Raw genomic sequence first — 23,117 nt, 5'->3', positions numbered from 1 at the left:
TTCTAGCATCTGACCAGTAATGGTGGGGATTCTGTACGTTCTCTGTTCACTGTGCTTTTCATGTCTTGCCTTTCTCCAGTTATGTTGTCATTTCCTACATGCAAAGACAGTGTGTCCCAATTCTTTCCTCTGTCCCCACAGCTCCTTGTAGGGATTTCTGCATGCCGCAGGACTTCTGGGTCCAAGCTACCTCTTTGACAGACTTACTTCCTTGAAGCCCATCCCTGTTTTGTTTTGCATCTAGCTAAACCATCCGAGGAAATGCACTGTGGGTTTAAGGGAGAGTAATGGGTGCTTGGCTGAGACAGGCAACTTTTTTTTGGGGGGGGGGGGGTGGAGTAAATTGGCGCCACATGGCCTTCTTACATAATTATTGTGGTTCACAATCTGAGTAGATGAAGTGTGAGGAATTCAGCCTTGCTGGGGCTTAAGCCTGGGGCCTTTAAACACCAGAATTCCCTCATGGGCTAAGGGACTGGGAAATGTGTTGGCAGTGGCTCCCACATCCTGTTTCCAAGCCTCAGAGCCTTGGAGGGCAAGGTTGTTAGCAAGAGAATGAAGTGAGACCCCAACTTGTACCTGAATTGAAATTAGTGTAGGGACGAGCAGGGACTGCTGGATGCATCTGTTGGCTTTCTATTCAATGAAAACATTTATTGAACTCCTGCCACATCAGGCCTTGGAGATAGAGATTAGACTATGGAACATGCTTGCCCTGAAGGAGCTTACATTCTGTTGAGGGGAGGCTGTGTAGGCTGAGGAGACTGAGGAGGAAATACAAAGTAATTTTTTTGGAAGATACAGCTCAAGGAAAGAATTAGCAGCTAAGAGCATACAAGGTTACTGTAGCAGGAAGCCAAGAGAGTGGGAGGACATGGAAATCACAGCAAGCAACAGTAGCCATCTTCTCTCCTCCCCATCACACAAACTGCTCCTATTGGGCTGGTGACTACTTTGGGTTCCTTTCCTTACTGCTGTGCTTCTCCCCCATATCTCTTAGACCCTTCCTTCCTTTGAACAAATATATCTGACCAAGCCAAGCGACCATCAACCATGTCTGAAAATAATGTAACTTTCTCAAAGGAGGCGGGTCTTCTGCTCAGGGATGGTCCCAGCTTTGAAGTCTTTCTGTATTGTTTTTCATCATGATATTGTGGTCAAGGCATGAATTATTCTCAGGTGACTTTGTTTCATTCTGTTTCTGTTCATAGAAGTCTTTCCCAGTTTTCTTCACTTTCCTCAATTTAGGTGAATTTTAAAATTTATTTAAAACTGAAATACAAATGATAAAAGAAAATAATTCCCATATACACAGCAGAATACAAGGGAGGATTCAATATAAAACAAATTTCCATTTCAAGAAAACCTATATAATAAATACTGTACATTGTTTTTAAAGCTGCCCAACCTTTCTTTACTTCTTTCTTCTACGGTGCATGTTTTACTTTTTTCTCTTTTCACTCCCCCAACACTCTAAAGAAGGCTACAATTATGTGTAGGTATGTGTGTGTGTGTATATATATATACACATACATAGCTGTTTATAAATATACTCATATACGCATAAGAGTGTACTATGCTTATTTCTCCTTGTCATCTGTTTCTCTCTAGTCATCATTTCTTGATAATATAGTGATCCTCCATTACCATCCATGGAGCATAATTTGTTCAGGCATTCCCCAATGGATGAACATCCATTTTCCCTTCTAGTTCTTTGCTCTGCAGAAGGGCTACTAGAAATATTTGTTGTTATTCTTTTAACATTAGCTAGCTATTTATATAACGCTTTAAGGTTTGTAAAGTGTTTTACAAGTGCTGTATCACAGCAATCCTGGGAAGTAAAAGCTATTATTCCCATTTTAGAGATGAGGAAACTTGGGCTGAAATCAAATGACTTGTTCAGAGTCTTACAACAAGCAAGATTCTGAGACTAGATTTGAACATCATTCTTTCTGACTTCAATCTGGCATGCTATACTGATTGTACCACCTAGCAGCCTCTGAAAAGCACTACACAGGTACAGATTGAGAGCTAAAAGAGACCTATGAAGCCATGTTGTACACTGAGGCTAATTAAGTGAGCTGCCCAAAATCATCCAGTAAATGTATGAAGCTGGATTTGAATTCTAGTCTTCTTGACTTCATTTCCAAAGCTCTATCCAACAGAGCTACTCAGCTGCCTATTTTTTTCTTTTAAATAAATCTTTCTCTCTGTTTTGGATTTTTCTTGCCACATGTACAACCTTTGTGGTTCAAAGGTTACATGTAATTTAGTGGTCTAGATATAATTCCAAATTATTTTCCAAAACAATCAGACCAGTTCACACCTTTACCAGATGTCTTCTGAAAGTTCCTCCAACATGTAGCATGTTTTTTTTTTTTTTTTTCCCATCTTTGCTGATGTATGTGGGGTAAAGCCTCCAAGGTTGTTTTAATTTGCATTTTTCTTCCTGATGGCTTATAGCAGTCTTTCATGTGGTTGTTGGTAATTTGCATGACAGTTTTTGAAATCTACCTGATCACTCATCTCTTGAGAAATGGCTTTTGTGATCCATTCTGTGTTTCAGCAATGATTCTTCAACCCCTTTCCTTCAGCTTCCCTTCCATATCTGGATCTGTTCATTCCAGGTAGACTTCCAGGCATTCTGGTAGAATTAATCCTTAGCTTTGGTGCTGAACCTGGTCGTTGCTTCCTTGCCTTCTTCTTCAACCTAGGAGTCTTGGAAACAGAACTTAATTGGAATCCATTCTGATTAAAATATACATAGTAAACTCACTGCTTCTGGAAGTATTGAAGCAGATGAATGAATCTCTTGACAGGATTTTTAGGAGATATTCCTACCAAGATATTGATTGGATTCTCTACTTGGCTGGTGGAAGTGTGCTCTTTTCCACCTCTAAAATCCTATGATCATAAGGATCTACTATCAGAGTGACCCATCTTGATCAAAAGTTTCCTCATGAAACATGGGTTGCAGGATTGAAGCTTGGAGTTTGAAGGCTTTAATAAGTCTGAAATTTTGTGACTGCTTTAATCAGAAGATTCTTCCATAATGCCCTTCCATCACTGACTAACTGCAGTTCAAAGCTACCCATATGGAACATTGTCTCTCCTGGATTCTTAGGGGTAGGAGAAGAGAGTAGCCCAAATGTTTAGGCTTTAAATAATTCTTAGTATTCCTTAAGCCCCTATCTCATTCTTGAAATAAACATTCAAATCCACCAAGTTCAATTACCTCTAGATGGGATGCAACCAACCAATCCTATGATCCATCTCATCCTAAAACCCCAAACTTTTATTAAGCACCTACTATATGCACAGCATCTTATTAGGTGCACTTGGATTTTAAGAAAGAGAAAACAGTCATGAAGGTATTATATAAACCCAATGGAATTGGGTTTTGGGGGGGGTGGTAAAACTTTAGAGTAGGATGTTCAGGTGCTGTTCCAATGCTTCTGTGAGGGCAAGGGGAAGTGCTCCAGTGAGGGAAGTGCCAGAAGCTACAAATTAAGATGTTCCCTCCACCTCCCAGAAAGGATTTTCCATCACTGGCTTCCTGTGTGATCAAGCTACTTGAGCTGAACAGGGTATCTTGAATAATAAATAAGCTGCTAATAGTTTTTGGAGGCTTTGAAACCCTGTAGCTGCAGTAGGCTCTGAGTGCCATGTTCCATGAGCCCTTTAATCTCCAGCTGTATCCCCCTTTTCCCTCTCATTCTAGCTCAGTATAACTAACTGCCTGCTGGATATCTGCCCTCAAATGCCCCTTGTCATTTCAAACTCAACAGTATCTAAAATGAAACTCCTCATCTTCCCTTCTCCCTCTGACTTCCCAATCTCTCCCTATCTTACCACCAAGTCAGCTCAGGTCTCCAAATCTCAGCATTATCTTTGACTTTGCTCCATTCCCCTCTCCCCCAAACATACACAACTAATCAGTCACTGAGGCTTGTGAGTTCTTATTTTGAAAACCTCAGGCATCTTACCTTATCTTCACCTGCTTTGCTGTAATAAATTTTCTTCCTCATCTCCTCCCTCCTTCCCCCTACTTGTTCTTAATCCTTCATGAAATTGACTTAAAAGGCCACTTTCATCATTTATCTTTTCTTCCCTGTCTGTCTTTGCCTCCCCATTTTTAAGGACCCAATTCAAGTCTCGCCTTCTCCAATGGAGTCTATCCAAACCATGCTTGTTCTCAATATTTTCTGCACTGTATATTTGGTGCCTAGACTACTGATAAACTCGTACATTGTATATGGTCAATGACCATTCATTGTCCAAAGGTTCCATCGCTGACTTTGGACCCAAATGGATTGTGGGTCATCCAGTACAGCTCCTCTCTTTGACAGAGTCAGGATTGTATTGTGAATCCTTCTGCTCCTTTTGCCACGATATATCACTGCAACCCTCCCTACCCCATCATAGGAACTGGGTTTGCTGGTTTGGGGCTTCTTCAGGAAGGGAGGGGCTTGAGACACTTGTTATCTCTATTTTGACTTGTAGAGTTCAACTCTACTTCTCAGTGGGAAAAGGGAGCCATAGCCAGTGATTGGGGCCTGTAAATATTCATTAAATACCTTGTGTGTGTAGAAAATTGTGTTAGATGTGCAGATTTCAGGTTTAGAACTAGAGGAGATCCCTGGTTTCTCGTCTGATCCCATTATTTGACAGATGAGGAAACTGAGGCTCATTGATGGGTGACTTGCTCAAAGTGTCCCTGTCAGATCTAGAACTGGTGACCTGCGACTCTAGTTCTGTGTAGCTAGCTGTGTAGTTTACATAAGACACGTTTACTGCCTTCATTATCTGGTCAGATGGTAAACTTCATAGACAATTTTTTTTTTTTTTAGTGCATTAGAGAAGGGGGCAAAAGCCATGGACATTGTGAGGTCATTGGAAAGGGGGGATAAAATCTCTTGGAGCCCATTCAACTGGAGGTGTGCCTGGGAAACTAACAATATTGATTTGTGGTCCAGTCATTTTTCAGTCACATCCAATTCTTCATGATCCCATTTAGGGTTTCTTGGCAAAGTAGTTGGCCATGTCCTTCTCCCTTCACTTGATAGAAGAGACAAACAGGGTTAAGTGATTTGTGCAGGGTCACATAGCTAAGAAGTGTCTGAGGCCAGATTTGAACTCATGAAGATGAATCTATCTGATTCCAGGCCCCGTGCTCTATGGCACTGCCTAGTGGTCCATTGATGTGCCTGACATGTGCTAAATAAATGTCTGGGTGGTCTCTTTCCCTCCTTTAGTAGCTTTCTAGACTGGATCAGTGGAGGACCACTGACCCAGAATTGAGCTTGAGTCTTGGAAATGTTCCCCACTGCCATCAGACCTAATGCTCTTGTTTTACAGATGAGGAGGCTGAGGTTCAGAGCAGTTGGTGACTCTCCCTATTGAGGACACAGTGAATTGTTAGTAGAGCCGCCGCTAGAAACCAGATCTGCCTCCCAAGCCCAGAGCTCTTCTTACAACCTGTATGGTTTTTTTCCTTTACTTTGCAGTGAACAGCTACAAATAAATGCCTAAATACACTAAGGGAGGCCCCGAACCCTCCTTGGAGTTGAACCTTCTGTTATATGAATGACAATAATGGGTACATATAATAACTAACAAGTTGTAGAAAGCTTGAACATACTTTGCAAATGTTGTTTGATTTCATCTTCACATCAACCTTGCGAGGCAGGTGCCTTTGTTAACCCCATTTTACAGATAAGGAAACTGAGGCTGCCAGAGATTGTGACTTGCCCAGTGGGCTTATACAAAAGTAAGGGTCCAGGAGTAGTTCTGCTCTGGAGAAGCAGAACTTCAAACTTCCTGATTTCAGCCAGGACCAGTGCTCAAGCTGCCTCTAGGAAAGTGCCCTAGAGGAGCACATATTAAGAGGCATTTCAGGAGCAAGGGGGAACAATCCTAAAAGAGCTGAAAGGAGAGAAGAACTTCAGTGCTAGAAGGGGATTTTGGAAATCATCTCCTCCTCCCCTCTCATTTTGTGGATAAGGAAAGGGACAGAGCCCCATCTTGGTCCCAGGCTGAAAAGCTTTGTCCCAGTACATCTTCCTCCCTCCATCCCTCTCTCCTCTTCATTTCAGGCAGAAGGTTGACCCCTGTGGGAGGCTCTGGAATCTTTCATTTGTCTATTTGATGAACTGGACATCAGGCTTGTTATATCCTTGGGGTCTTGACACAGCTCTATTCAGCGCCACCATTTTGCCCTTATTTCTCCCCTTTGCTTTAAGACTCTTTGTTCTCTTACAGGGTCTTCAATAAGCAGTGAGTCTTCCCCTGTATCTTCTCCGGCAACCAACCACAGCTCTCCTGCTAGCACGCCCAAGCGAGTGCCCATGGGGCCCATCATTGTTCCTCCGGGGGGTCACAACGTCCCCAGCACACCCCCAGTGGTCACCATCGCACCAACGAAAACGGTCAATGGTGTCTGGAGAAGTGAGAGCCGACAGGTAAAGTAGCTATGTTCCTGGTCTTGGACTCGGGTGATGGGTGTGTATACGTGTATGTGTGTGTGTGCATGTATGTGCAGGTAGTTGCACTAAACCAATGTACAGCCTATCTCAGTTGTACACTAGGTACTTGGGAAGGCGGCTGGATCTGGGATTAGAATTCTAGATACTTGGGGAAAATGGCCTTTCCTTGAGGTCAGGTCAAATCCATTTTCTCCAAAAGGGAAGCTATCAAGACTTGACTAAAAGAAAAAGGACAGAATTGTGTAATTCTAGTTCCACTTATCAGATTCACAATGTGCTTTCTCTCATAATGAACCCATGAGGTAGGGAACGTGAGGAAATCATTATTCCCATTCTGCAGACGATCAGATTGAATCACACAGGACAGGCTCCCACAAATAAATCCCTTCCCCATCTGTCAAGGGGATGGGTCTTGTTGACCTCTAGATTCCTGGTAGGTCTAAAAGAAAGCTCTCCTGGAGTCACTAATCATGTCCCAGAAACCTTGACTTTCAGCTCCTAGCTGTGCAAAAAACCCACAAGTGAAAACGTTGGTGTGCGACAAACTGAGAGAGCAGAGGCAAGGGAAAATTGGGAATTGGCCTTCAAATGACAGCTGTGATAAAAGGCCCTGCTGAGTGGGCTCTCCAACACACTCCCTCCAGGCTCAAGCTTCATCCAGCCCTTCCCAGAAGCCCTGCTGTCTCTGGGCAACTGCCTGCCTATTTGGGCTGGGGACCCACCTTCCCGCCCCCCTCAGTCATCCCCCTGTTGCAGATATCCTTCCACCCTTCCACACACGCATACTGCAGTCTGGAGTGAAGCACTTCCTAATTAAGAACCATTGTTAGCAGTGATTCTCTCCTGGATTTTATGACTGTTCCCAGAGGGATTACACCACTTGGAAATACTAATTAAACCGCAAAGAAAAATGGGGGGAGGGGTTTGAGGAGAGAAGAAAATACGCTGCTTCAAGTAATGCACAAAATTCCCACCTAGAACTCTCTGCAGACATTTCCTCTCCTGCGCATCCGGGAGCAGCCGTGATGTGACGCCGTTGGGCCTGTCCACACTTAAGGCATCTGGGGATTGGGATGGGCTTCATCCCAAATACCTGGTGGTGGGCACTTTTCAGAATCAAGAAAGGGCTGCCTTTGGGGGGAACAGGCCCTCTCTGAATCTGGAGGAAGGCACAGAAATCCTAAATTCTCCGGCTGGCTGGGACTCGTTTGCTTCTTCCTTCTGCCTAGGCCCATTACCCTTTTAACCCAGCTCCCAAGGAGCCAGTGTTCACCATCTCTATACCCTCAGCTCCCAGGGAGACAATGTCCATCACCTCCTTACCCTCAGCTCCCAGGGAGACAATATCCATCATTTCCTTACCCTCAGCTCCCAGGGAGACAATGTTCATCACCTCCTTACCTTTAGCTCCCAGGGAGACAGTGTCCATCACCTCCTTACCCTCAGCTCCCAGGGAGACAATGTCCATCACCTCCTTACCCTCAGCTCCAGGGAGACAATGTCCATCACCTCCTTACCCTCAGCTCCCAGGGAGACAATGTCCATCACCTCCTTACCCTCAGCTCCCAGGGAGACAATGTCCATCACCTCCTTACCCTCAGCTCCCAGGGAGACAATGTCCATCACCTCCTTACCCTCAGCTCCCAGGGAGACAGTGTCCATCACCTCCTTACCTTCAGCTCCCAGGGAGACAATGTCCATCACCTCCTTACCCTCAGCTCCCAGGGAGACAATGTCCATCACCTCCTTACCCTCAGCTCTCAGGGAGACAATGTCCATCACCTCCTTACCTTTAACTCCCAGGGAGACAGTGTCCATCACCTCCTTACCCTCAGCTCCCAGGGAGACAATGTCCATCACCTCCTTACCCTCAGCTCCCAGGGAGACAATGTCCATCACCTCCTTACCCTCAGCTCTCAGGGAGACAATGTCCATCACCTCCTTACCTTTAACTCCCAGGGAGACAGTGTCCATCACCTCCTTACCCTCAGCTCCCAGGGAGACAATGTTCATCACCTCCTTACCCTCAGCCCCCAGGGAGACAATATCCATCATTTCCTTACCCTCAGCTCCCAGGGAGACAATGTCCATCACCTCCTTACCTTTAACTCTCAGGGAGACAGTGTCCATCACCTCCTTACCCTCAGCTCCCAGGGAGACAATGTTCATCACCTCCTTACCCTCAGCCCCCAGGGAGACAATATCCATCATTTCCTTACCCTCAGCTCCCAGGGAGACAATGTCCATCACCTCCTTACCTTTAACTCTCAGGGAGACAGTGTCCATCACCTCCTTACCCTCAGCTCCCAGGGAGACAATGTCCATCACCTCCTTACCCTCAGCTCCCAGGGAGACAATGTCCATCACCTCCTTACCCTCAGCTCCCAGGGAGACAATGTCCATCACCTCCTTACCCTCAGCTCCCAGGGAGACAATATTCATCATTTCCTTACCCTCAGCTCCCAGGGAGACAATGTCCATCACCTCCTTACCCTCAGCTCCCAGGGAGACAATGTCCATCACCTCTTTACCCTTAGCTCCCAGGGAGACAATGTTTATCACCTCTTCACCCTTAGTTCCCAGGGAGCCAGTGTTCACCATCATCACTATGTCTTCCAAGAATGGTATTTGGAGGCAAAGGAGCTTGATGAAGTCACAGTGCAGAAATGGAGAGATTGAAGATGGGAGAAATTGATAGGTGATTCCCCCTAATTTCAGGATACTTGAGACCTGCCAGAAGTCCTAATGCTTTCTCAAATGCCTCCTTATAGTCACATCTGTCCCTTATCTGAGATTTTAAAAGAAGAGGAGGAAAAAGGAGTGTCACCATAATAGCTTCTAGTGCTTTTTCATTGACCACTGACCTTACATTCATTCTGACTTAAAACTCTTATGCGGTGTTGGGGCTGTTATCCATTATTTGTTTTCCAGATAGGGAGAGACCCCAAGCTCAGAGTTGTGAGTGAGGATTGCCTTAGAGTAGGGTAGAGGGCGGCTGGTCTGGCAGTTGGAAAACTCAAGGTTGAACTTCAGCTTGGCCATGCAGCTTTCCCCTTGCTAGCCCTCAGTTTCCTAATCTGCAAAGTGGGTTGGTTTAGATTTCCAGAAATCCCTTCCATTCTTGTGATTCTCTTAACTCCCTTTTAGAGACACAACTAGCCACCAGTTTAGTTAGAGCTTGGAAATCCAGACTTCTCTCTATTTATTAGCTTGATGATTCTGGGCAAGTTACTCAAACTTGTATCAGTTTCTTCAGCTTTAAAACGGGGATGATGGTAACAGCTCTTACCTCCCAAATCATACACATAAAGCACTTAGCACAGTACGCGGCACACCGTAAGTGCTCTAGAAATCCAAGCTCGTTCTCGTTATCAGATGAGACGTTTGGGCCACAGCACCCAGCATACATTAGGTGCTTCATATGTGCCTGTTTGCTGCTGGACCCTGGTGGAAGGCAGCCAAGAGACAGGCGTGGGGGAGCTTTGCAGCTTCCTCGGAATTGCGTGGCTTCTTTCTCCATAGGCGGTCCCCCGAGCCTTGTCTTTTCACCATACGCAGAGAAGACGGAGAGCTGCAATTTGTGGGCCCGGCTCCTGCCTCCCACTGCGGCTTGTCTCTGCTCGGTCCGTCTCCGGCGTGGGCGCCCCTCTGCAGCCACGGAGGCCGGAGGCCATCTGTCTCCCTTCTTCCCCTCCTTGCCCCCCGGTTCGGCAGATGCCCGGCCCGTTGTCTGCAGTCACACGGGTGCGGGAGCGCTCATAAATATTCCCCTCATGGAGCCTGAAGTGCCTTGCTGGGTGACTCATACGCGCCGCATGCCATCGCTCTCCTCAGAGAGCCCTTACTGCCTCAGAAATATTTAGTAACCCCGGAGAAAGGGCCGTGATATATCTGCTTCCAGCAATTTACCACCACAGCGCTTAATGAAACACTGAGGCCACGAGGGAAAGCTATAAGGATTCGGGAACTGGATTAATAGATGATGTATGGCCCTTCAAGTCGAGCACAAAGACGCAATTGAGAATTTAATCCTTTTGGGGGGGAGGGGGATGGAGAGATGGGGGGGGGGCAGCGAAGGAAAAAGACGGGCACAAAGCAAAAAAGGATAACTTCATAAAGTTTTGGGGAATGAGTCATTAAAGGGGCCCGGACGGTGGCTACTGAAATAGGTGGGGAATTGGCGGAGTCGATCCATCACCGACCCCCTTCGTGGGGGTTACCGATATTTCCAAGGTAATAGGAAGGCTGTGAAGGGACAGATTAAATGAAGACTAGTCTATTTTAAACCTAATAGGGCATGTCCTGCGTTCTGACTGGGGGAAATTATTCACTAATCACCAGGGAATGACTGATTTGCTCTCCCTCGAATGGGGCGCCCCTCCCCCTCCCCTCCTTTCATCACTGCAGCTGCACTTCCAGCCGCTGCTCAAAAATAAATAAATAAATAGCAGCCCCCACAGATGCTGCTTTTTCAGAAAGGGCCCAAGCCCACTTAAAACACTGAGCCTTTTGAAACCCGCCTGTCTGCTGGGGGGGAGTGGGGGAGGGATGCCGCTCCAACTTCCTGGGCTCCCGGCCCTGATTCTTGGGTATGTGGTGCCGCTGGTCCCTGGTGGGGGTCATAGGGCTGTCGTCTCCCCCCAGCCCCTCCCCCATTTCCCCCCTGTGCAGGCCCTCACCATCCCGCTAAGCTTTGTTGACCCAGTTCCCTGTTGGCCCTCTATGAAGTTGGCTAGTCTCCAGATGGGAGATGAGAGGACAGAATTATCCTTTCATGGCAGGTTTGTGTGTGTGTGGGGGGAGGGGTTGCTTCCCCACCCCCCACTCCCTTTAGCTGCTTCTGTTTGAAACTCCGAGACCCGGATGGTGCCATCTGCCCCCCGCATCCTGGAGGGCCACGGCTCTGAAAACTGGCCAACTGCGGGATGCTTTTTTTTCCTCAGGATTTACGCGCAGACTCCGTGCGCCCCGGAGAATCCTGTTCCTCTCGCTCCTCTCGCTCTCTTCCCCAGCAAAGCCCGCCACCATCCCCCACCCCTGTGAGTGGAGGTACCAAGGTCATCCCTGGGTCTGTTCTATCCAGCTTGGCCTGCTTATTAATTAATCAAGCCATTATTTGTTGCAAATCAAAGCCGACAGAGGAGATAATGGGATTCCTCCCATTGGTTCAGCCGGAGAGTTTAGAACACATGGCCCCTGGAGCTGGAGGAGAGCCCCCTCCTTTGAGGGGTCTGGCAGTTTTAATCAGAGATAACTGGGAAGGTTCTTCCCTGCCCTTATCTCGCCCCCAGCTGCAGTCCTGGAGCCAAGGAGCAGAGCTGGCTTTACCTGCTGCAGCAGAGCCAGCAAGCCACGGATTCCTCCCGTCAGGCCCCTGCCCGGAAGGGCAGTCTGCAGCTCAGAAGACAAATTTGATGAATTAAAAACAAAAAACCTAGTACAGGAGGCAGGCAGGAGGGCCCCGTACCCGGGCCACGATTTCCACAGCTTCTCATTCCCTGTTTGCCTTGGATGTGATACCTGAGTAACCTGTTTGGTTTATGGCAGTTCCCGAAAGGTTTATCCTTGCCGTGCTGCTTAGGCTCCTCGGGCATCTGCATCCTTTGAAAAACAGAGCGGCCTATAAATGTAAAGGCAGGCAGGTAATAAATAAATCTATCACCCCCTATCTCTCTCCTTTGCTTCACGCCTTTTGGAATAAAACAGCCCACCCACCACGACACTCAGAGCAGAAACCGTTTCTCCCTTGCCCAGTTCCACTTCCTTTCCAACGAGGAAGGAGTTCGGCCCAGCAGGGTCATTTCAAGCACCTCCCTTTTCTTGGGGGCAAGCATACTAGACTTGAGACTGATGGGAACACTGGTTTCCTTTGGTTCTGCCTTTAACTCCCTTTGACCTTTGTCAAGTTGTCATCCCTTTCTCCCAGCCCCACTTAAATTTCTCTCTGTAAAATGAGAAGGGGGTTGGATTTGAGACTGGAACCCTGGATTCAAATCCAAACTCTTACTACTGCATAGTGGGCAAATCCCATCCCCTCTCTGAGTTAGAGATTTCAAGATTGATTATTTTTAATTTTTTCTCCACTTAATTGAAATGGATTTTCCCCCCCTTCTCACTGGCCTGCCCCTGGAAAAGAAAGAAGAAAACAAAATTCTTACAACAAAAACACAATCAAGCAAAAAAAAAAATTTATGTATTGGCCATATCCAAGAAATCTGTCCCATTCTGTACGCTGAGTCCATCACTTTCTTGATTAGGAGATGGGCAATGTACTTTATCATCAGTTCCCTGTGTTCATGGCCAGACACCCCAAAGTTTAGAGCTAGAAGGAAACTTAATGGATCAGTTTTCAGACAAAAGAACCTCATGGAGACTTAAATGACATGTCTAAGGTGACATAGCTAATTATTACCTAATCCAAGATTGGAACCTAGCTCTTTGGAGTCCAAATCCAGATCTTTCCAGTTCATCCATGTTGGACCTCTTTGATTTTTTTTTAAAGGACTTTTCCTCTAAATTTTTATTTTCAGCTCCAAATTCTCTCCTTCCCTTCATCCTCTCTCCCATCCATTGAGAAGGCAAGAAATGCCAGACCCTAAGATATATGAAGTCCAAAGAGCAGTTTGCTGCTTCTCAGATGAAATAGTTGGAGCACATGAGCTTTGTCGTCCATTCTAGCCCTAAAGTATTCTATAAGTCAATAGATGCTCTCCTTTCAGGGATGACCTAGCCTTCTAGAAAGGAAAGTCAAGGGCATCTCCTATTTTTTCCAGCCCTCATCATATTCTTTGCTGCTATCCCATTTGGTCTTTCTTGACCTTTCCTGGGCACTGAGATCATTATCCCATGAACAAACCTTATGGAGGAGGTCAAAGGGCATGCACAGGGTATGAGAGCGAGGGGGTCTGGGGTGTTGTAGGGATGGCCCAGTGCTGTGCACAGAGAGTGAACAGATGTTCCTCATTAAAAATTCCAATCACTGGGTCCCATCTCTTTCAATTAATTATAGCCGATGTATCTTCTGGAGAGATTATGAAGTCTTGAGGAGCTATCAGCCGCTCGCTGAATGTTTGTTGTGGCCGTGTTTAGTAAATACACTTGACTGATGAAGGCGATTCTCCCAGTGGCACAGCACCGCCTGGCACCGAGCTGCTTAAATCTTATCTGCTACGTGTTCCAAGATGTCACTGTCTGGTGATATGAAGATGGATGGTCTGCCTGAAGAAGGGCGGCCTGTGCAGTAATGATGCGCTCGTTCTCTCTGCCAGCCAGCCCCCTCCTCCCTCCACTACCCAAGCATGTGTGAGCTTGCATGCTCCTCTCTCTCTCTCTCTCCTCCCCCTCTTCTCTTCCTCCCTCCTTCTCTCTTCTTTCTTCCTCCTCTTCCTCTTTCTCTCTCCTCTCTCTCCTTTGTCTTTCTGTGTGTCTCTGTCTCTCTGCTTCTTTTTCTTTCTCTCTCACAACCAACCCCTCTCTTCTACCTTCCTCTCCACTTTCTCTTTTCTCTCCCTCTATCTCATTCCCTCTCTTTCCTTCTCTCCTACTCGCCCTCAGAAGTTGATGATTGAAGCATCAAGAAGGGACCCTCCCTTTGAGAATATACCAGTCATCTGCTGTCACACCAGTGAGGAACAAAGATTCCAGGATAGCAGCCAGTTCCCATCTCTCCCTAGCTAGCTACATCATCTTCATCACCTATACCTAGAGGATACTCGGTTGCCGCCTCCTTTCTTCCTTTCCTTGCTCCCCTAGGCAGACACTGAGTTCCTTGGGACGGTTTCAAAGCTGAGTCTAGTAAATAAAACAAGAGTTTTCCAAGAGCCCTTTTTTCTCCCCCAAAGATAACATCCAGTTGTGTTGTCCTATCCCATTACCACTCTTGTCTCTAGCTGCCTGCCTCATAGACTCCATATCGGGAAAGGATATGGAAGGAAAGTCCATTAGTGACTACTTTGTCCATATTCTAAATATGTCCCATCCTATGTGTTGGCTGGGGTGGAATACAAAAGAAATATAAGCCATATGTATGTAGTCCCTGTCCTTGTGGATTTCACTGACTAGCTGGGGAGATAAGATGCATACAGAGAAGAAGTTAATTCACAAAGTAATGCTAGTTAACAAAGCACTTTTTTTTTTTTTTAAACAAAGACTTTCTCATTGTTCTTCAAAACAGCCCCTGTGAGAGGTGCTTTTGTTATTCCCATATCACAGATGAGGAAACTGAGGTTGAGTGATTCAGTGATTTGCTTGTCATACAGTAAGCACTAGGAAGGATTAAAACTCAAAACCTCCCTGAGAGCTCTGTCTTACTTTATCACCTAGCTGCCACAAGTTGGGAGAGATCCCTTGATTCCATCATGGGAAACAAAGCAAACACATTATTTTCTCTTCCCTTCTTGGCCCTGCCCTTAGCCTCCTGTAGATTGTTTGCCAGGATGAGATCAGAGCTTCCATTTGTCTCACGTCTCAAGATTCTTCTGTTCAATCTATCTGGACTTTCATAACCCTGCCCTTTCTTTCCTCTCTCTGAGTGGAAGCCTACAGAGACCCAGCCCTAGCCCCTGCTGCTCAAAAGTGGCAGAATTTCCACTTTCCCAGAAATGACATATCTCTGAGTCCAGTTATTTCCCTGGAGTCTGGGCAGCCCAACATTCAGCCACTAATCAATGGCAGACTACCCAGTGCACTGCTCCAGTGCCTGCAACTCCATCATTGTTTCTTCTCATTTCATTATTGTTGATCATGGTGGTGGTGGTGGTGGTAGTAGTAGTAGTAGTAGTAGTAGTAGTAGTAGTAGTAGTAGTAGTAGTAGTAGTAGTAAGTAGAAGAAACAACTACTCACGTGCTTGAAGTGCTTCATAAACATTACATCATTTGATCTAGTGTCTGAAAAACTGGGACAAAATTATCATCCTCATTTGACAGATGAAGAAGGTGCCGAAGTGAAGTGGGTTATTCTGTATCACAGGTGTGAAATTTCACAGCTCCTGGAACCCAGTTCTCTTGACTTCCACCTCCCACTTTTCCCACCATTCCAGTATTTCTAAGAGTTACGAGTGGAGCCTCAGAGTCAGAGAGAGGGAAGGAAGCCATAGTTTGTAGCTGAAAGTACTGGGCCCAGATTAAAATCAAGGACTCCAAGTCACTTGAGCACTTGCCCATCCAGGTACCAAATATTTCTTTTGATCCAGAGTGACTATTCCTCAGTGGGAATGGGATGGGAGTGGTTCCTTTCCCTTTAAGGCAAGAAAAAAATTAAGTTTCCCCAGAATATCCACAAGGGTGAATGTGGGGAGAAAGTTGAGCACCTGTAATCCCACTTAGTACAACTCTCCCACTACCAGGTAATCTCTTCCTTGATCCTTGATTAAAGAGTTCTGCTTTCTTAATCTTAGAGTGAATTTCCTTAGAAAAAAGCAGGTGGCAAAAAGGAAGAATTCTTTCTTGTGGGTTTCGCCTAAAATCTGAGAGAAAATACCCAGCACAAAGTTGGTTTCATTGCTTATGACTTGACTTATATTGTTCTGAAGCAAAACTATTCAAGGACAGTGCATGGGAGGGCATAAGCTTGTGTTGTTTCTGAATTGACCCACATTTTAGAAGGGTTGTTGCCGACTAGAAAATATTGAGGGAAGCTAATGGGGATGGTTTGGAGATACAAAACTATTTCATATGAAGGGGGGTATGTGCACCCATGTTCTGCCTGTAAGAGCCTGTCCCAAACTTATTGGGAAGTCCTTAGTGTGGGAGAAAACAAATACCTCTAGTTTCTAAAGCTCACTGGTTGACAAAGCTTTTTTTGTCCCAACAGTCCTATAAGATGCATATTGCATCCCATTTTATGGAGGTGGTAACTGAGGCTCAGCTTAGGTCCCAGCTCAAACAACGCCAGAGGATAGAGCCAATATTCTTTCCACTACAACATGGGGGGCATCTGGGAGATCACATCAACTTATCAGATCTAGATCATGAAGGTATTGAATCTGGGAACTCGTAGGAGCTGAATTCAAAGTCTGCCTCGTCTAAGCTTCTTGGGGTGAGATACTTAGTCTCTCTGAGCGTCTTAGGATTGATATCCAGAACTGGAAAAGAGAGATCATCTAGGCCAGACCTCTAGTTTTATAGATGGTGTATGAAACCTAGGATTCTTAGACTGAGATCTGGGCAACTCCTTGGAAAGATTTCTGGGGTTTCACAAACGTGGATGGGGAAAAATCACATCTTTGTCTCCTGTGAAGTCTGTCCATCTCTCATTTAGAAACGGTCCTTGACACGAAAAAAGCTTTATTTTATATACCTCAAAGGCCATCTGGGCCAACTTCTGATTTCACGTGAGAAGGGAAACTCGGGCCATAGATTTAGAATTGGAGGGGACTTAAGATGTCATTTAGAACAATCCCTATGAGAAAACTGACCTGCAGAGGAGGAAGAAGGTCACCAGGGAGCAAGTAGCAAGAGGCAGAGTTTCAGCCCAAAGCATCAGAACATCCCAGTCTAGTCTGCACAGCACCTAACACCTGTGTGTCCCAGTCCCACCTGCCCCCAGGGGGCACGCGCGCGCACACACACACACGGTGCCTTTAGAAATCGGGCTGTCTGGTATTTATTATGACGGTTAAATACACTTCAGAAGGTGTCTTGGTTCCAGACTCCTAAGTCCCACATCAGTTTTCTCCTTTTTAATATGCTGGGGTTGAAAGGATCCAAGTCCTTTCTGGCACCAAGGTCTCTGATCCTTTGAGCTCCTAGCTTGCCTTCAGCTGGTGCTAGACTCCTTTTCTCAGGCCCCTGAGCTTTTTAATCTCGATGGTGACTCCCAATGGCGAAGACTTCCGAAGATGGCTGAGACCCTTCCTCTTCGGTCCTTAAATCCCCACCTGTTCTTTCCTTTTCCGAGTCCTTTAAAAGTTGGTTTTTCTCTTGGCTGTTTGAGTCGAACCCTCTGCAGAATCTGCTGTTTCTGGCTCGAGCCCCTCTGGCAGCCAGGAGTGGAGGGGCTGGCGGCAGGGACCACGGGGTCCGGCTCTGCTCTTCCTCCTCAGTGTGTGTCTGTGGCTTGGAGTTACCAAATGGGCTGGATCAGCCAAGGCGGAGCAGCTGCCTTTGCAGCTGATACCAGGGCCACCCCAGGGACTGGCTGGTTGCAGACCAGCCTGTTCGACCCCGGTAGCACTGCCAGCTTCCTGATGCCCCCTGTCTCTCTCTGTGTGGGCATCAGGACTGCCAGGATATCTGTAATGGCAACCAAGCAGCTGCTGTCACAGCTGATGCCTTTTGTCACTCTCGGCGCTGGCTGGGTTCAGATTATGGAGAGCTCTTAAAGGCTTTTGGAGCAGGATATCCGCCATATTTCCTGACTTTGAGTTGAAAAGTTCATTTCCAAGAGCTGTGGGTGCCCAGGGAGGCTTCAACCCTCCGGGTCTTGTTCCTGAAGTATATTCCTTTCCATAAAGCCTGTAGGCCAGAGAGCATCACAATCCCCGCGTGGCAATGGCTGCTTTGGAAAGTTGGGGAGGAGGGGACGTGGCTCTGTATGGGTGGATGTGTTTGTGTGCTGTAGAGTGAGCACTAGTGTTTGCAGTTCACGCCCTGCAAGAAAGCCATTTTTGGACCGTGAGATGTCCAGACCCCTTGCCCAGAGGATGCTGTTGAGAGCCTCCTTGCCAAGTCCCCCGGCTTTATTCTTTGTTGGAGACCCTTCTGTGCCCCTCTTCTCACTTGGCTGTTGTTTCTGTTCTCACAGCAAGAAGCAGGATCTAGAAGTGGCAGCAGCAGAGACCGTCTCATCGTGGAGCCCCCGCTGCCCCAGGAGAAGGCGGCGGGGCCCGCCATCCCATCGCACCTCCTGAGCTCTCCCTACCCCTTCAGCCTCCCCCCCAGCTCCGTCGTCCAGGACTCCCGCTTCCCACCGCTGAAGTGAGTTTGCAAGCGCGCGCCATGTGGCCAGATCCCACCCAGACCGATTTCCCTCGGAAATCTTTGCATCGGCCCCAGATGCTAAGGGTGTGGGACCCGGAGCTGTCCATTCCCTGCTCCGTACGCTCCCTGCCAGGGGTGAGTGTGTCTGGAGTAGATTAAGGCAAGAGCCCCGGCAGATGGTCCCAAGCTTCCACCCCAGGAGGGGGGCCTGTTTGATCACAATCTGTGGTTGCTTTTCATTCACTTCCCTCGAAGAATCGCTCCTCGCTGATTGACTTTGTCAGAGAACCTCCCATTCAGATGTTTGCGGCCAGAATCCCCCGGGGATCCGAGGTCCTTTGGTCGCAGCTCAGAAGTGGTCAGGACAGCCACATGTCAGTCACCTCAGCCCGTGGCCCTCCTGGGGCACCCGGGGAGGCCGATCTGGTCACCCAGGCCGAGGGCGGGAGGGATAGCCCGAGGGGTGGCCCGCAGGACAGCTGTGACTCTGCCTTTACAGCAGCTGGTCCAGCTCCCAGCCCCAGGCCTCCTCCCTAAAGAGCAGCATCTCATTAGAGACTCTCCCCTCCCGGCGACGCGAGAGCGGCAGCAGCCAGCCCTCCCGAGTGAACCAGAAAAGGCAAGAGCCGTAGGTTAATGAATTTCTAGACTAGAAAAATAACTTTGTGCTAACCTCTGCGGCCCCTTTTTTCTCATCTTCCCCCCAGCAGCCTCCAGCGCCCTGTACATCATGTGGTCCCCCCCAGCACCGTCACCGAGGACTATCTGCGGAGCTTCCGCCCTTATCACACGACGGAAGATCTCCGGATGTCCTCCCTGCCGCCCATCAGCCTCGATCCGGCCACTGCTGCTGCCTACTACCACCCCAGCTACCTGGCCCCTCATCCCTTCCCACACCCGGCCTTCAGGTAAGAAGGTGGGGAGAAGCCTTCCCTCCACTCCCCCCGGCCAAGTGCCACTCTTTGTTGAGCCGTCCTGGGGTCAGAATCGCCACAAGACTGGTCACAGAACAATGGCTTAGAAATCTGCTGGTCCTCCCCTTTGTCCTGGTTCTTGGGTGTTTTTCATTTTGTTCTGTTTAAGGGTAAGAGAGAACTTTGCCAGGATGATTATTTCCTGTAACTGGAAGCAGAATTTAAAACTGGTCCCCTTTTAGCCATTGCTGGGATCCCAGAATAAATCTGGAAAAGAGGCCTTATGTTTTAGTTATTAGCTGTAAGTAATAGGGAAGATTCCATTTACTTATAATCATTAGAAGGTAAGCTCCTTAAGGTCAGGGATTCTTGCTTATGGGACTATCCTCAGCACTTAGCATGTCATAGATATTTAATAACTACTTGCAGATTGATCATTAGTCATGCAATAAATTCACTGAGAATCTCATTTCAATTCTACCTAATGCCTATGTAAATTATTATTATACATAATATTGTTACATATAATATTGTGTTATTTTTATTATGTTATTTATTGTTATATTGTGTTATAATAACAATATTATATTATGCAATATTGTTATAACAACATTGTATTATTATTATTATTACTATACTATAAGGCAAAGCTTCTTAAGTTGTCAGTCATGACAATTATGATTTATCATCAGTAAATGTTTCATTTATGTACTTGTTTTGTATACCTATATACTTGGAGTTATATAAAAATTTCTCAGGAAAAAAGGGATCACAAGTGGATAATGTGTAGCATATTAGTATGTTATACTGTACTATACCACAAAGTAATAGGATTGCTTCTTGGGGAACAGAACTAAAAGTGCCTCTTAATCTGGGCCTGTTGTTTGGATCATTGTGCTTTGACAAAGTATTGATTTGACTTTTTACTGTCTGGAATCCATGACCATTCAACCAGATTCCATCCCTTTTCCCATTTCCAGGTGGGAATGGTCAATATAGTTGATGGTGCTGTCATTCGCCGATGACAGACTTACTTTCCAAGTCTAAGTCTGTGATTCAGACTTGTGGCTGGCTAAAGGTTTTATTTCTGGGACAGCTTTGGGACAGATTGCTTCCACTGGACATCTGGGGCCCACATTTCAGCGAGCGCAGAGGCAATGTCCTCTGTCCCCAGGAAAATGAACTCCTACCTTTTACGGACAGTTGACTCACTCACCTTAGGTTGCAGTTTCTCATTTGCTCATTGACCTAGAGGATATTAATGCGTTTCTCTATATTGAAACTTTTCTTTGGACACAGGAAACTTCCTTCCTAAATTATCTTAAGATTCCCTAAAACAGAGGCTCCTAATATGAGGTCGATGGACCAATTTCAGGGGGTCCATGAACTTAAATAGGGAAAAAATTACATATTTCTTTTCCCTCACCTTTGGTGTCTCTTGTCATGTTATAGTTTATTTTCAGTATGATTCTAAGAATGGGTCCATAAGCTTCCCCAGATTGCCAACAGGATTCGTGATACCAACATGGCTAAGAACCTTAACCTAAATTGAAAGTCACTCTGGATACAAAATATGTTTGTCTTCTTTAAAGTCCCCAAGTTAGGTCTGCCCCAAGGTCTCACTCCCAACTAGTGGTTATGGTCTTGTTCCCTTGGACTCAGACACTGTTCATTGGGCTTGCCTGGAGTTGATGTGGTGGTTCTGACTCTGTTCTCTCCCCTCCCCAGGGTGGATGATTCCTACTGCCTTTCAGCCCTGCGCTCCCCCTTCTACCCGATCCCAACTCCCGGCTCGTTGCCTCCTTTACACCCATCAGCTATGCACCTCCATCTCTCGGGGGTTAGGTACCCTGCGGAGCTGTCTCACTCATCCCTCTCAGCACTGCAGACGGAGCGAATGTCAAGTCTCACTGCAGAAAGGTAAAGTCTGTTCTACTGTGGAAGTGTCGAGGGGTTTTGTTGTGGGAAGAAGAGCACCATAGAGCTCCATCCATATCTATGTCTTAGGTCTTCTTATACCTGAACTTCATTAATTTAGTCTTCCTTCCTTCCTTCCTTCCTTCCTTCCTTCCTTCCTTCCTTCCTTCCTTCCTTCCTTCACAGTTTAACAATCATTTTGTAATAATTTTGACTTCCAGTTTTTTTTCCCCCTCCTTCTTGTGATGATAAGCAATTTGACATAATTGTACATGTGCAATCATGCAAATCATAATTCCATACTAGCCATGTTGTGAAAGAAAACACAGACCCCCCCCAAAAAAAAAGCATGAAAAAAGTATGCTTGTATTTGCTTTCAGACTCCCATCAGTTTTTTCTCTGGATGTGGATACTATTTTTCTTCATAAATCTTTCAGAATTGTCTCGGATCATTATATTGCTAAGAATAATTGTCAGTCACAATTCGTCGTTGTATAATATTGCTGTTACTGTGTACAATGTTCTGCTGGTTCTGCTCACTTCACTTTGCATCAGTTTGTGGAAGTCATCCAGGTCTTTCTGAAATCAACCTCCTCATCATTTCTTATAGCACAGTAGACTAGGTAGGCTTGTTTTTTTTGTAAATTTTTTAATTTCATGTTATACATTTAAAACATTGGACTAAGGGCAGTTCCATAGCATTCCCTAGATTGCCAAAAGATACCATGTTTTATAATAGAAGCATCTGGGATCTGTCATCATTCTACTGTGATTAGTCCTCTCCAGGTCTTACTGGCCTGGAAAGTTCTTGTCCTTCTTTTTCCATAAATCTTTCATTGAGGATTTGCTCAGTGTCCCAGAAATCTTTCTCTGATTCTTTTATTGTTGTGTGAGCAGCATCTTTGGGTCAGGAGGTTCCTGGGTATCTTTCCCCAGTCATCCATGATGTCCTTAAAGAGCTTTGATGTCAATTTAAATCCTACTGCTGTATCATTTCATAGAAATTGCAGTTTTGCCAAATGGAAATTATTGATTAAAAAAAAATGCTTGAATTTTACGTGTGTGTGTGTGTGTGTGTGTTGCACACATACATATGATATATGCATTCATTGCAAATTTACATACAAAGTTTCTTTCATTAAGTTCTTGGGATAATTTGCCCATTTCTAGTTTTTTCTGGAATACTTGAATTGACTTTAATCCCCATTCTTTTTTTTTTTTTCATTCCTTTTTTTCAGATTACAGATGGATGAAGAGTTGAGACGGGAGAGGGAACGGGAACGAGAACGTGAAAGGGAACGGGAGAAGGAGCGAGAAAGGGAAGCTGATCGGGAGCGAGAGAAGGAGCGAGAAAGGGAACGAGAACGAGAAAAAGAACTGGAAAGAGAGCGGGAGAAGGAACGGGAGCGGGAAAGAGAAAAGGAACTGGAGAGACAACGGGAGCGAGCCCGAGAGAAGGAGCTGATGGTCAAGACTATAGAGAACCAGTTCCTGCCAGTATCCGAGCTGCATGGGCTACGGGTCCTTCCGGCAGAGGATCGGGTGAAACCTTCAGAGCAACTAACACCAAACAGACCAGGTGAGTCTTGCTCCAGGTCCTTGGCCCGGCCTCCAGATAGACCTTTGGGAGGTAGATGCATGGGCCATTGCCATATGCTTTTTAGTGGAGATGGAGAAGGTTATGGACTGTTGAAATGCTACAGGATGGACTTGACTGGCTCTTGGCTATTCAGGAATTTTAGAATTGACCCAAAGGCTATTTTGGAATCTGTAGTAGACTGTCTTCAACCCAACCCTGTGGAGGTAAGGAACTCCCAATATGGAAATCCTTTCCACTGATGCAGCTCAGCTTTGTTCTAAAGAGCTGCCAGGGAACACTGAG

The 23,117-nt window shown here is 46.2% G+C and overlaps 2 protein-coding genes across 58 annotated transcripts in view; one reads left to right on the top strand and one right to left on the bottom strand.

Annotated features, from left to right (window-relative positions):
• GSE1 (Gse1 coiled-coil protein) overlaps positions 1–23,117 on the top strand; it is a 776,456-nt gene that overhangs the window by 727,325 nt on the left and 26,014 nt on the right. For 7 of the 8 annotated variants that reach the window (XM_051974846.1, XM_051974848.1, XM_051974849.1 and 4 more), the window contains 5 exons: positions 6,262–6,461; positions 18,229–18,401; positions 19,112–19,312; positions 21,047–21,238; positions 22,474–22,814. In XM_051974846.1, coding sequence (XP_051830806.1) covers positions 6,262–6,461; positions 18,229–18,401; positions 19,112–19,312; positions 21,047–21,238; positions 22,474–22,814 — 1,107 coding nt within the window. The remainder of the gene's footprint in view (positions 1–6,261; positions 6,462–18,228; positions 18,402–19,111; positions 19,313–21,046; positions 21,239–22,473; positions 22,815–23,117) is intronic. The other variant, XM_051974845.1, reaches the window with a different exon arrangement.
• On the bottom strand, positions 6,727–9,021 carry LOC127547831 (sodium/potassium/calcium exchanger 1-like). Of its 50 annotated transcripts, none has more exons than XM_051974856.1 (7): positions 8,783–9,021; positions 8,627–8,743; positions 8,424–8,587; positions 8,268–8,384; positions 7,995–8,228; positions 7,926–7,956; positions 6,727–7,886 (listed from the first exon to the last, which is right to left on the bottom strand). In XM_051974856.1, exons 1-7 carry the CDS (start codon positions 9,003–9,005, stop codon positions 7,720–7,722), a joined length of 1,053 nt encoding a protein of 350 aa, XP_051830816.1. In that variant the 5' UTR covers positions 9,006–9,021; the 3' UTR covers positions 6,727–7,719. The 50 variants fall into 50 exon arrangements, with proteins under 50 accessions (XP_051830816.1, XP_051830817.1, XP_051830832.1 ...); XM_051974857.1 differs by having other exon boundaries at positions 6,727–7,956; positions 7,995–8,111; positions 8,151–8,228; XM_051974872.1 differs by having other exon boundaries at positions 6,727–7,956; positions 8,073–8,111; positions 8,151–8,228.

The sequence above is a fragment of the Antechinus flavipes genome, chromosome 2, assembly GCF_016432865.1.
Source record: "Antechinus flavipes isolate AdamAnt ecotype Samford, QLD, Australia chromosome 2, AdamAnt_v2, whole genome shotgun sequence".
Classification (NCBI taxonomy): Eukaryota; Metazoa; Chordata; class Mammalia; order Dasyuromorphia; family Dasyuridae; genus Antechinus; species Antechinus flavipes.
Note: the sequence above shows the minus strand (reverse complement) of the source record. Positions and strands in the feature narration are given on the sequence as shown.

What these genes read in the sequence shown, in the direction of transcription:
- LOC127547831 (XM_051974852.1), bottom strand. Translation starts at nt 9,005, where the DNA reads ATGGACATTGTCTCCCTGGGAGCTGAGGGTAAGGAGGTGATGGACATT. An exon ending in TGGGAGTTAAAGGTAAGGAG is followed by an intron (nt 8,229 to 8,267) that starts GTGATGGACATT and finishes GAGGGTAAGGAG; the next exon opens with GTGATGGACATTGTCTCCCT. An exon ending in TGGGAGCTGAGGGTAAGGAG is followed by an intron (nt 7,957 to 7,994) that starts GTGATGGACATT and finishes GAGGGTAAGGAG; the next exon opens with GTGATGGACATTGTCTCCCT.